Genomic DNA, 12,842 nt, shown 5'->3' on the forward strand with positions numbered 1-12,842 from the left:
CAAGCTGAACCTTTGCATGCTGGCTTTCTGCTCTCTCTCTTTTTTTTTTTTTTTTTTTTTTTTTTTTTTTTTTTTTTTTTTGTGGCATTTCACAGTAGCAAAGAGAAAACCTGAAATGCAGTGTCCACGGGCACGGTTTGATTACCATCTCCAAGAAATTAAGTAGCAGTGATGTATGTTAGAAGTAAAAACACAGACAGAGCTACACTTGTGACACAAACGGAGTAATTTTAAATTAATTGCAGTTGTACAAGGAACTTTTCATGCCCTGAATTGGCGTGCACACAAGAGGACATTCTCCTACCTCAGTTTCTGAGGTTTTAGCTGTAATTTCAATCAGCTTTGAAAGCTGCACGACCCGACTATTTCATTTGAAAATTTATGCTGAGAACAAACTCAGTTTACAGGCAGATCTAACATGCAATTTAATACCAATGCATTTCTAGAAATCCTGCTCCAGCCTCCTCCAGCCTATTTACTTTGCCCGGTTTGAAATAAAAAAAAAAAAATAGTATCAGTAGTTCGAAAGAGACCACGAGACAGAAAAAATACTGTTTGGCTGATGCAGGGCTTGTCAGCATTCCATCCAGGAAAGGGGTGGCAGGTTGGACATCTGAGATTATCCAGGACAAGAAAATGTCAGTGCTTCAGATGAGAGCATTTGGGAACCAGCACAGCCCTTAAAGGTTGCATGCTGCTATGTCAGGACTGCCAGATGTTCTTAGCCCTGTCCTTTCTTTCAGATTTGTGTAGGTTTATGTTACGTGCAGGGGTCTGGAAGGGGAAGGGAATGAAGGGAACTTGGTTTACAAAACAAACAAATTCCTTGGTAATGTAAAGCCTCGGCAGTGTTAGCCTGGCTGACTCAAATTCCTCCAAACCTCCATTAAAATACCAGCAGCAAGTGTGGCTGCTATTTTGGGCCACTTTTTAAAAAGCTGTGAAGGGAAGGAAAGTTCTCTTTTCAAACTGAAGACACTCTGCAAGCATGTGCTGTTTGTTTCTTCCTATTTGTTTAGGAATGCTAAAAAATTCAGAGGCAGCAGAAGGGAACAACACAAGGAAAAGCCCCCAAAGCCAGACATAGTTTGCTTAAAATGTCAAAAACCCTAGGACGACCTCGAAGTGAAAGGATATCTACTACAGTCAGTAAGCAGTGGGAAAGTGATGCATTGCCACACATTAATATTGGAAACAAATGCTGTATTCACTTGAGGAGCCAGAAGGCCCAGTGCATTGTGACAGACTCAGAGGATTTGTGGGTGGGCACAACATGGTTCGATGCCTGCTGGCATGGGGAAATGGACTGTTGCACATGGAGAATTAGTTGTGGTTTAGGCTGGTGACAGGAGACCTGCAGTTGTTGCTGTGTTTATTGCTCCAGGAAGGGAGTCATCAACAACTGGCAAATAATTTGTATTTTGCTTTTGGAAAAACAACCCTGGGTAACAATTTCCATTAAGCAATTCAGAGCTGAGCTCTTTTTACTAAGTTTCTGGTATAATTGCTACCCATATAAACCAGTACATCAGACTTCCGTTGGCTGCTGTGTCATCATGTAACTCTCTCCAGCTGCTGCAAGAGCATCATCCCTTCCCCCTTCACTTCTTCAGGCTTTCTCCTCTTCCTCATCTGCCTAGCCCCACCTCAGAACAAAAGCGTGACTCAACTGGGTCAGACCAAAGGATGAAGTACCCCAAGATCTCATCTCCAACAGTGACCAGAAGTAGAATTTAGGGAAGGTTTTAAGCCTGTTCGTCTCCAGCCTTTCATAATGCTTCAGTAACAGCATTTCTAGTTCAACAGGGTGTTGTGAAAAAAAAAAAAAATACTCCCTTGCAAACAGAGAAGCACTGAGCATCCCAAGTTGAAGCATTAGGAGAATGTATTCACAGCTTTTACTTGTATGCTCCGTAATACCCCATGTTTTATAGCTCACTATCATGTTTCACCTTTGGGTGCCTCACTTTGAAGACAGAGCCCTCATTCGTTTCAGTCTCTTCTCCTGCAGAAACTGTTCCATATCCCTATGAATTCCCCTGCCAGGTTTTACAGCATCTTTACTACTTATTCTACACCCGTCTTTAATCAGGGCTGCAGATGTACAAGCAGTTTTCAACCTGTTGGCATTCCTTTTATTTGTATGGCAGCAGAGCAACCTTTGTATTTTGTCATCAGTGCTGTCTCTGCTGTGCAAACAGATCACATTCCCAGGCATTTCTTCCCCGCTTCTTAAACAACCAAAGGATCCCCCCTTCTATGAGCTTGCTGAGTACGTTAGCAAAGGCTGGGAAACTGCTCTGAAAATGTGAACATAGCACATCAGTGAAGTCACCCCTGCCTGGCAAGCCTTTCAAATTACCCTAAAACTTCTCAGACATGTCTGGCCTCTATAAAAGATAGCTTGAGCCTGCTTTCCAATATAACATCAACCTAACTCTAGCAAACACTGCTCTTTCTTGGGTTTTGTACTAACCTGCCTGCCACTTAGACTTCCTGCAGTGTATTTTTCTCCTTAATTTCCATTAGACAAAAGTTATTTTGAAGAATTAAGTGTAATTAGTAGCTATGGAAAGATACTGCCATACATGCAAACACCACAACTGTCTAAAAAAGACTTTAAATGTTGTGCCTATAGGATGCTAAGGCTATTGTTTTATACTTTGTTTTCTCAATATGATGGTGGCTTAAGTTGCCCTGCCTGTTTTTAAGACCATGCAATGGATCAGGTCATGGAACAGATCCAGCAGAAATAATAATAAAAAAAACACAACATTTTTCAGCCAAATAATCTTTTACTCTGTGCTTGAGCAAGGCAAATTACAGAGACAAGCTGCTGAGGCAGAGAGCTTCTTATATTAATCCTAACATCAATGAAATGCACTGGAATCACAGCTTAAGCATTTCTGAAGCACCTGAACAACTGACTACCTGGCACAAATTCTTCATTAGAATTTCTAAATGTTTGAGCATGTCTCCTGGCATGGATGGGAACTGTTTAAAAACCTTAACAGCTCCCAGAAACTACTTAAGGAGTTTTATATCAAAACCAAATGCTATAACCACCTTCTACATCATAATCAGCAGCATATTAGAAACCGATAAAAGTTAATAAACAAAACATTAAACTTGAACTTACTGCCATAAAATTCTGAGGCAAAGCAGTGGGATTTTTCTGTTTGATACAGATTGAATTCTGTGATGATATTTAGCTTTGTTTCCTCTTAGCAAGGGTCCAGCAATAATTTATAAATAAAACTATACGATGGGATCACTTTCATTAGTTCCCCCCCCCTTCCTCTAAGTTGCCCCTTCAGCATATTTTCACATCATATAAATGAGTTTAACTGGTGATAGAGAACTTTAAGTATGGGACCACGTATATGGAGAATCTTAAAATGCACTGACATTCTACTAAACGTCCAGAGACAAGATGCTGTAGCAGATGAAAAACTAAGTCACTTCATGTAATTAAAACCTGTACCTTAGTTCTTGTGGATGGAATTTATGAAGGGAACTTAAAATTGTACTAACATAACATTCCAATGTCAAAAAAAGACAATATTTCTTTCCCTATCTTGCCTTTAATTAAGAATTCTCTTTTCCTAGCAGCACAGCACCCACCTTGGAAAGTTTCTTAATCACATATTAGAATGCTAAGCACCATGCAATACACACAGCCATTTCCTCTCTGCCTATCAGTTGAGGAAATAGGGAAAGGAGAAAGAGGACCATGAAGGCAGCTTGGACCCCTCTGCTGCGTTTCCCCAGGATACCTCCACTACCTACCTTCATTTTAATTCTTACTTAGACGCATTTCTCACCTAAATCTGTACGCTGACTACCTCTACTCTCCGTGTTACAGCACTAGATTCCATATCAGTTTTGTGATTCAGGCTTACCAACTGTGAGGAAGGCTTCTGACATCGCAGAGCCATGCTCGTTGATGGCTTCGCAGGTATACTCCCCCACACGACCTGGAGTCACATTCCGAATGTGCAATGAACTTGACCCTGCTTGAGATGCGGTGAAATAGGTGGTGGGCTCTGCAATGGTGCTGCCCTGCATTGCTTGGGAAGGTTCTTGTGGGTTTGGATGAAGCACCTGGGAGGGGTGGCTGGTAATGAGGCCTCTGCTATCATACCAATGGATCACAGGAATGGGCAGGCCAGTGGCGTTGCAGAACAGTGTAACATCCCCACCTTCTGTCACACTGACGCTTGCTGGTGGAGAGACTATAACTGGCCTTGACCCACTGCCTAAGGAAAAAGGCCAAAAAATAAGTGTGGTTAAGGAACGTGTTTAATGCCAAACTGAGTCAATGCAATTAAAAAAAGAAGTCATGCACGCATCTTGTTAATCATTTCAACTGTTATTTCTTGTCTAGATGGCTTCTCTAGACTTCCTTTCCAGACTTAAGAGATCAGATGAAATTTATGCTTAGAGAAGACTTAAAGAAAACCACACTGAAAACACACTACCTTTTCTATACATGAAGGGGTTGACTGTCAAGGAGGAACATATACATGCCTGGCTTAGCCCACTCCACAGGCGAACAGGTAACAATGTCTGTTCAACCAGTACATCTCACATCAATTTGAATTTAGTTAAAAAATGTGCCAAAAGCTACACAAAATGACAAGAAAACAGGAAACGTAAAGTTTTTGTCCATGTCTGTGTATTAGTAGAAATCAAGTTCTGCAGTATTGCAAAGTATCTTAGACTGAAGAGTGACCAAAAGCACTGTAGGTACCTGCTAGTCTGATACTAGTGAGTGTGCATTAACTCCAGATCTGAAAATCATTTTGTAAACTGAGGGTATAAAAGAGTCATTACTCAGCAGCCAATACTGGTAAGAATACCAGTTCATCCAGCACAACAGTACCCTGATTCCATTTAAGAATAAATTGTATCAAGTTCAACCAATTGACTTAATTGCAGCTGATAATCTACACTTTAATTATCAGATAACCACAATACAGAAACATCTACTGCTTTTAAAATTCAACTGAGAGCACCTTATTTGTAAGATTTGCCACATATAGTGGTCAGAAGCAAATAGATACATAATCAAGTTGGGGGGGAAAAAATAAAGTTTCAAGTAGAAATGCTTAATTTGAGTTCTTGTAGGCCTGCAACTGCTCCTACCTGGCTGTACATAAAGTCTCCCAGTGGACTGCACAAATCCAATCCCATTGTTTGCTACACACTGGTACAAGCCAGAGTCCTCCGCAATGACACCATGGATCTGCAGGCTGTTTCCCAATAGCAGGTGCCGTGGAGAATGATTGAGGGGAGCTGCATTGTGCAGCCAGGTGAGGGTTGGAGCAGGGCTTCCATGGACATCACACCAGAAATGCACAGTTGCTCCAGCAGCCACAGTTTCATCTTGCAGTCCCTTGGAAATTGAGACTGGCTCTAAAAAGAGAAACAATTTTACATTGTATGTTGATCTTAGCCTAAATCCTGAAAAATAAGACTGTGAAATATTAAACAAACTTACCCACACAAAGGCTAAGTAAGCACCACATACTTCTGGTTCTACGCATAAGTTAAGCTGTTTTTCCCCCACACGCTTGCTTATTTTAATGGTCTTTTCCCTCTATTCCAGTGATGTTTTTATTAACAATATTAATGCAACACTTATACTTTCAAAAAAAATATCTTTAGTAACATCCTCATTACAAAAGGTGTATTTTGTGTCAACAACCTATTTTCCAAGTTCCTCTAGTGTACACATTTCAAAAACCAAACAAAAACAGTCATGGAGACAAAAAACTCAAACACAGGAAAATCTGCTACAAAGGAAAAGGGAGTTTAGGAACAACTTGCAAACACATCAGGCTGGTCAAATACATGTCTTTAGCCTTTGTTTTTGTCCTCGACATACCACCTCTACTTGTCAGCTTTTTGCTTACATGTATATACAGCCTCAAAAGAGAAACATCTCTGCCACATTATTGATACAATATCCCATATATACTTGGCACACTGCAGAAAACTAAATAGATAGGTTCTTGCCTCAGAGTGTGTTTTCCTTTATTGTTAAATTATTTCAGACTGCAAAGGATTTGAGAAGAGATAGTCATGAATTTTAATTTGGGAGAGATGATGAGATATGCTCATAATGAACATACCTTTATTTTACTATGCTTATGTTGAGAAAAAATACTAAGCTACTTGCAATCTAATACCAAAAATCACAAGTATACAACCAAAACAAATATTTTGGTTGGACATCAAAATTTCTTTATTTCTTACCGAGTATCGTAAGTGAATAGTTAATGTATTTCACTACTCCAAATTCATTTCCCACTACACAGGAATAATTTCCAGAGTCCGATGCTTCAAGCCTGTCTGATACAAGATGGGAGTGCAGCAGTTTCCACCTGCCTCTGCTCAGTGCGTCCTGGCCATCTTTCACCCAGTGGACTGAGGCTGGAGGCAGTCCACTGACAACACATTCTAGTGTCAAAGAGCTGTGCTGGGGCACTGCCAGGGTCTGGGAGACCAGGGGATGAAGTATGTGGAAGCCTTCTGAGGAAGAGCCTGGAAAAAAAGGAGACAAAACTTATCTCTAACCTAGTTTTTAAATTTCCAATTCTGTCCTCCAGTCCTGAAGCTTTACCATGTCTTTTTAAACACAGGTATTTCCCCTTGTGACTAAGCACAATACTATAATTCTTCCAGAAATCTTGCTCAAAAATCAGTTTGGCAACTGCAGAATTAGCCCTTGAAAAGGGAATACTGCTAAGTGATCTGTCCTCTTGGGATTTGAGAAGCAGGCTCATTGCTCCTCTGAGGCAAAGAGAAGTAAGAATTTAATGTGCAAATAGCAGAGGACAATTTTTTTTTTTAATAACATTTGAGACCAGTGAACATTTAGGCTGATACATCCATGCCAAAATCTTTTTCTGTGTGTGCTTTTTTTTTTTTTGACTCAGATTTAACCACAGAAAATGAAAAATAACATTCAGCAGATATTTACTAACCACTTCATACACAGCAGAGGACAAACATTTGATTGTCATAGTGGTAAAAATTTAAGATCTAGCCAAATGTATGATTTATTCAGTTTGAGATGTATTAATTCTGCAAAATCAAATCAAATACTTACGTGTGACTATAAGCTTATGTCCAGCAGGTTCTACTTTGAGATCATGAGTGACTGGGTTGTACACAGCACATTTGTAGGATCCCTTGTCTTCTAAAGATACATTCAAAATCTGCAGGTTTCCAGATGGAAGAATTAGGTAGTTATCTAAACAAGTAGGGAAGGAAAAATGATTATATTTAACTTAGTTTCAGATAAAGAATTGCTTCTTTTAAATAACCTGTCATAAAAATCAATCTGTTCTAAATTTAGGATCACAAAGAGATCATACTGCTATGAAAAGGATATTAATTTACAAAGCTACATTTAGATGAAGTGATTTGTGCATAAAGTTGTGCAAGTTTCTGGAAGGTTTTAAGTTACTTCAGATAAAATTCCAAGAAAGAGTTTGTTGGATATTTATATCGCTGGTTAATGCCACAAAACTTCTCACCTGTTGATTGTTCCAGCCATTTTCCCCGCACTCGAAAACGAACTTGTGCTTTAGGGTTACTTTCTGGCACCTTGCAGCCAATGAAAGCTGTGCCACCTTCCTCCGCTACAATGACAGGTTTCACTGAAGTATCAAAATTAGCTAAACCTAGAAGGGAATGGGTAAAAGGTTAAAAGCAGCAAAGGCTTGGGAAAGGTGAAGGGAAGTAATCACATTAATTTAAAAAAAAAAAAAAGATAGATGGTATCAAGCTGATTATCTTTCCTGGCCCAGCATTTAGATGTCCACATCCACAGGCATGGTCCTTTCTGTATCCTGTAATACCATAAGCCTTCTGGTGTAGACATGCTTTCTTACCCCAGGAAGAACTAGCATTTAAACAGGAATAGTGAAGAGAAAAAGTAGTTCCTATGTTCCCTCAACTCCTCCAGGAAAAGAAAGCAGAAAAATCAGTAAGAGAAGACTGTGGTGTTAATCTTGGGCTCTGAAGGCAATACAGAAGATAATTTGAACTAACACAAGGAAGCCTTCTCATAAGAAACATTAAATTGTCTTTCTGTTTCTCTTAACACAACAGTGAGTACATTAGTATTTTCCACTCACTGCCATGAGCAGTGAGGCAAGCAGAAAGCCTCAACAATCAACAGCACCTTCAAATTTGCTACTAAAATCTTAAAAGGAGGATAAAAGTACAAAGGCTGCTCTTCTACTCCCTTCATGTAGAAAGCATCTTCTAGGTCGAGAAGTTTTTCTCTGCTAGCTACCCTTATAGCACTCTTGAGAGGGTCTTACTATGGGTCAGTACTCTACCAAAACACTTACAAGAAATTTTCCTCCCAGGGGGATTTTGGACATGCTCCATAGATGAGATACCCTTACAGAAAAATCACTCAAATCCTGCTTGACAAAGGCCCAATTCAGGCAGCACTGCAATCTTAAGCAGACAAATCATCCTCATGGAGGAATACTACATTCCTATTCTCAGCACTATGTCATCCTTTCTACATGGAAAACATTGCACTTCCTCTAAACTCTTTTAAATCAAGTAATTTACAGATCAAGCACCAAAGACTGATTAGAAGAATCAATGCTACAGAGATGGGAAATTCCACCTAGAATAGCAGAAGACAGTGCCCCCCAAAGAACAGCATTTCATTAGTGAAAACCATCTAGATGTAGATGGAAGGTGCACAAGTTCCCTTCCTTTCCTAGGCAACAATTCTGACTCATTTCTCCTCTCCTTTCTTACTGACTCTCTAGCATGCTTCTGCAATGGTATGGCAGCTCACTTTCTGCTTTTTTATCCATTTTGAATAAAAGTTTTCAGGAACCTTGCATTTTAAGGCATTCATTGAACAGAATGTTATTTTATTGAGTAATATTTGCATCTGCCAGAAAGCTCTCTTAAGGTCTCTAACTCAGAGTTCAGCTAAAAAGGGGCTATTGACAATGCTAAATCAGTCAACTGTGGCTTTGCTAGTGGACTCTTTAAAAGCCTCTACGGATGAATATCCACAAGCTCTCCAGGGGAGCTGTTCCACATGTGCATCACCTGACAAATACGTAAAGGGTGAGTGTCAGGAGGATGGAGCCAGGTTCTTCTCAATGACACCTAATGATAAGACAAAGGGCAATGGATGTGCGCAGGAACATAGGAGGTTCTACTTAAATATGAGAAGAAACTTTCACAGTGAGGGTGACAGAGCACTGGAACAGGCTGCCCAGAGGGGTTGCGTAGTCTCTTTCTCTGGAGACTACAAACCCACCTGGACGTGTTCCTGTGTGACATGATTTAGGCATTCCTGCTCTGACAGGGGGATTGGACTAGATGATCCTTCAAGATCCCTTCCAATCCTTCCATTCTACGATTCTGTGTGACAGGTCTCACATGACACAGAAGACCTATCAGTGAAAAACATAACTGATCACATACTAAGTGCTGGCAGGGTGAGGGGGGGATTTAAAACTAGGCTTTTTCTACAAGTCAACTAGATGAGATCTATGCAATTTGCAGAGTAAGGAACACAAAAATTAACTTACTGCCTATCGATATCGCTGCAGCCCTACTCACAACAGCACCCACGCTGCTGTTGGCAATGCACTGATAGTGACCAGATGTTGACAGGCTTAGAGAGACGATTGTCAAAGATCCTGACTGGATTTCCACTTCTCCCAACCTGCTGTCCAAAGGCTCTCCATTAAACAGCCAAGAAATGTGAGCTGTGGAGGGCTCAGCAGAGCAGTGTAGTTGTATGGGCGCACCAGACTTCTGGACAGTAGACAGGGGCTCAGAAGTAAAATGGGGAATTAAACCTAAAATGAAAAAAAACACAATATTAAGTTCATGAAGAGCATTTATTAATGCATTTTGCATGAGCACATGCAATGAGATTAAGGATGTATTGACTCATGTTGGAGACTGATCATAGACTGTATTATAGCAATCCTCTTTTGTAAGGTTTGTGTCACTTCACAAACCAGACTTCTTTTATCAGTGCTGGAAGGGACTGGTTGCTTCAGGAAAAAGTTTCTCAAGAGGCATAAATATTCCTAAAAAGACTTCTCATATCGCACACTGACAAATGCAGAGTCTCTAAACACCAAGTTGGTAGTGATACTCACTCAAGTAGGTATCACCTTTTCTTTTGCAAGAAGAACTCATTACAAATTCCCACTCTCAAATGCCAGGGAAAACTTCTGGACAAGATTCAAACCCCATGAAGACAGTAACAATGATTAAATGAAGGTAGGTTCTGCTTAAAGGAAGGCAAGATACATCCCCAACTACAGACAATGCGAGTGTGAACATCAAATCCAAAAATTAAATCTAAACACTTGCATGCAGATATGGCTGATATCACTTGATAAAAGCATGATGAGAGACCATGTTTGCAAGAGCCAGAAAAAGGGGGAAAGCAGTAACTGCAATCACACTGGTTTAAATCAGAGTGAAACAGCACCCGTCACCTGAACAGAGTCTAGTAACACAGCTGTAGCTGATCTGTCCCATATGAAGCGGGCCCGGACGTGATTTGTAAAATTTTAGAAATGGTAGCAGCCTGCCACGTATTTATGCAGAACTGTCTCTGAGTCTGCAGAACTAATTAAAAATAGCAGGATAAAAAAGCTGGATGAACAGCAAAGGCTCTTGATAATTCCAAATACATGGACTTCATCAGGATGAGAATGATGAATTGGACGCCCATTATCTTTACTGAGTCAAGACGAACAGAAACAGGAAAAGCTGCTAATAAATAAAAGGTTCGGTTGTACAAAACTTGGGTTATGAGAATCCATTTATTTGCCAGAAGAAAATTCCTGCTTGTGGAGGAAATTTTTTCCAATCCTGGCCAATGAAACATTGGGAATTATTTCCATTTGTTTTCTATGGAATTTTCTGCTAAGGAAATTTGTACAAACAGATCAAGAGAGGCAATTAACACCAATGACTCCTATTTGGTTAGAAACATGGAAGAAAAAGTGTTTGTAAAGAGACAGAACAGCAAGGGAAAACAATTTTAGGTTGTGAGTAAGCTAAAAAAGTCCAGATAGTACAGGTCAAGACAAGATTAAATGACATCCAAATAAGAGACAGTTTTCTTGTAGGTGGGGCTCTCAGTTCGTGCTTTTCTTCCAAAGTCAGTCTGTCCAAGCTCTGTCTATACAGATGAATTTCAGATGAGAAACTGTGCATTTTTAACAGAACCATAAACTAAACTATCTGCATAAACAAAATAAAACTGGAAATTAAAGTGTGGCTTCACTTAAAAAATATGAAATCCATAAAAATGGTATCCAAGCATTTCACAGGACTCCAGATGTACATTTTTAGCTTTTAATTAGAAAACTGTTTTTCCTATTAGTTCAGTTTGAATTTCCAGGGATAAGAGAAAAGCATTGGGCTTCTTAGTTCATGAGCCACCAATAGCTCTGAAACTGCACCGTTACTTTCATCTTCCCTCATCTTTGTCCCTGTCCTTGCTTCTAACACCAATACTTTACATTCAATGTAAAAGTCAAAATTGGTAGCAGTGACCCTGCAGCTAGAATTAATCTCCTATGACTGCTTGAAAAATAAAATTTATCCCATTTGCTTATAACGATTGGCTGTGAAGTGCTAAAAGTAGTAAAAGCTTCTTTTTGGTGTGGTTACATTAAGACAAGCTGACTATGCAGAGCAGATGTGTCAATTAAAACCATCCCTCTTCTTTTTTTAACGCAAGAGCTGTTCCAACTACAGCCACGCATCAATGTTCGTGTTTCAAAGATCTCATTCCCCCTTTCCCTTGCAAATTTCAATCCCCTCCCAAACCCATGGGAACACAAGATGCATGGTACACAGCAAAATCAGAGTCCAGCTAGTCCATGGAGATCCCAAAGAACAAACCTACATAACAGAGCCTTCTAAATTCCAGCATTTGTTTTGAGCCAAGTTTTCAAAAACAAGTCATATATCCAGCGTAAGACATTTGAGCTTCAGAGTGTCAGCGCTCCGTGTGTCCTTAAAATCAGCCTATCATTAACATGCATTAAAATTGGCATTAAGATTGAAATGCACTCTAAATCACTGCTTGTTTAGAAGTACACGCTCAAGCCTGCAAATACATTTTGATTAGGGCAAGAAGGCCTTACCTGAACTTGTGGCAGATATGAGAACTGTGACGGCGACAAAGAGTGGTGCCTGTAAATGTCCAGGATCTGGATGCATAGCGCCTGATTGCAGAAGTTGAAAGCACAAAGCTCCAGATTAAGATGAGGCACTGAAACAGCTACAAAACAAACAAACAGATGTCTACTGTAAATTTCAGGAGTTATTCTTTTAACTCTCTAACAACAAAGTGTTTGGGGTTTAAAAAAAAAAAAGCACAACCAGGAAACAGCCAGTATTCTTCACAATATAGAAACCATCTGTAAAAATGAGTTAGATGTTGAACTTAACTATGTTTCCAAGTACTATTCTTAATATAAGATTTTTCCACAGCTGGGATGTGAGGCATACACGCTGAACCATACAGCCTTGATAAATTAGACTACTTTCCAACCAGAGGAACTGAAGTCCAAAGTAAACAGCTTATCTATTTGAGATAATATTGTTTGCAAACAATAATCATTTGGTCATCTATCACCAGGCTACACTTGTTTTACAAGTTTTTGTGAATCTATATTCTGCAATGCAGCTACTGCTTGTGGTTGTGCTAAACCTGCTTAGTGAGATATGTCATCTGCTTTCCTCGTCACGTTGGTCAAGAACCACGCTGCTTACGTGCACTGTCCCTCAGTGGATTTACAGGCAAA

At 39.8% G+C, this 12,842-nt stretch overlaps 1 protein-coding gene across 1 annotated transcript in view; it reads right to left on the minus strand.

Annotated features, from left to right (window-relative positions):
- The window catches only part of CDON (cell adhesion associated, oncogene regulated), a gene marked incomplete at its 3' end in the record, with an annotated part of 35,213 nt that extends 22,948 nt beyond the window's left edge, over window positions 1-12,265 (minus strand). The window contains exons 1-7 of the mRNA XM_084301677.1: window positions 12,180-12,265; window positions 9,588-9,860; window positions 7,548-7,694; window positions 7,118-7,261; window positions 6,262-6,549; window positions 5,149-5,418; window positions 3,903-4,259 (exon numbers count right to left, since the gene is read on the minus strand). Coding sequence (XP_084157803.1) covers window positions 3,903-4,259; window positions 5,149-5,418; window positions 6,262-6,549; window positions 7,118-7,261; window positions 7,548-7,694; window positions 9,588-9,860; window positions 12,180-12,255 — 1,555 coding nt within the window. The 5' untranslated portion in view covers window positions 12,256-12,265. The remainder of the gene's footprint in view (window positions 1-3,902; window positions 4,260-5,148; window positions 5,419-6,261; window positions 6,550-7,117; window positions 7,262-7,547; window positions 7,695-9,587; window positions 9,861-12,179) is intronic.
- Window positions 12,266-12,842: the final 577 nt, after the last annotated feature.

This window comes from Netta rufina, assembly GCF_964035555.1.
Source record: "Netta rufina genome assembly, chromosome: 25".
Classification (NCBI taxonomy): domain Eukaryota; kingdom Metazoa; phylum Chordata; class Aves; order Anseriformes; family Anatidae; genus Netta; species Netta rufina.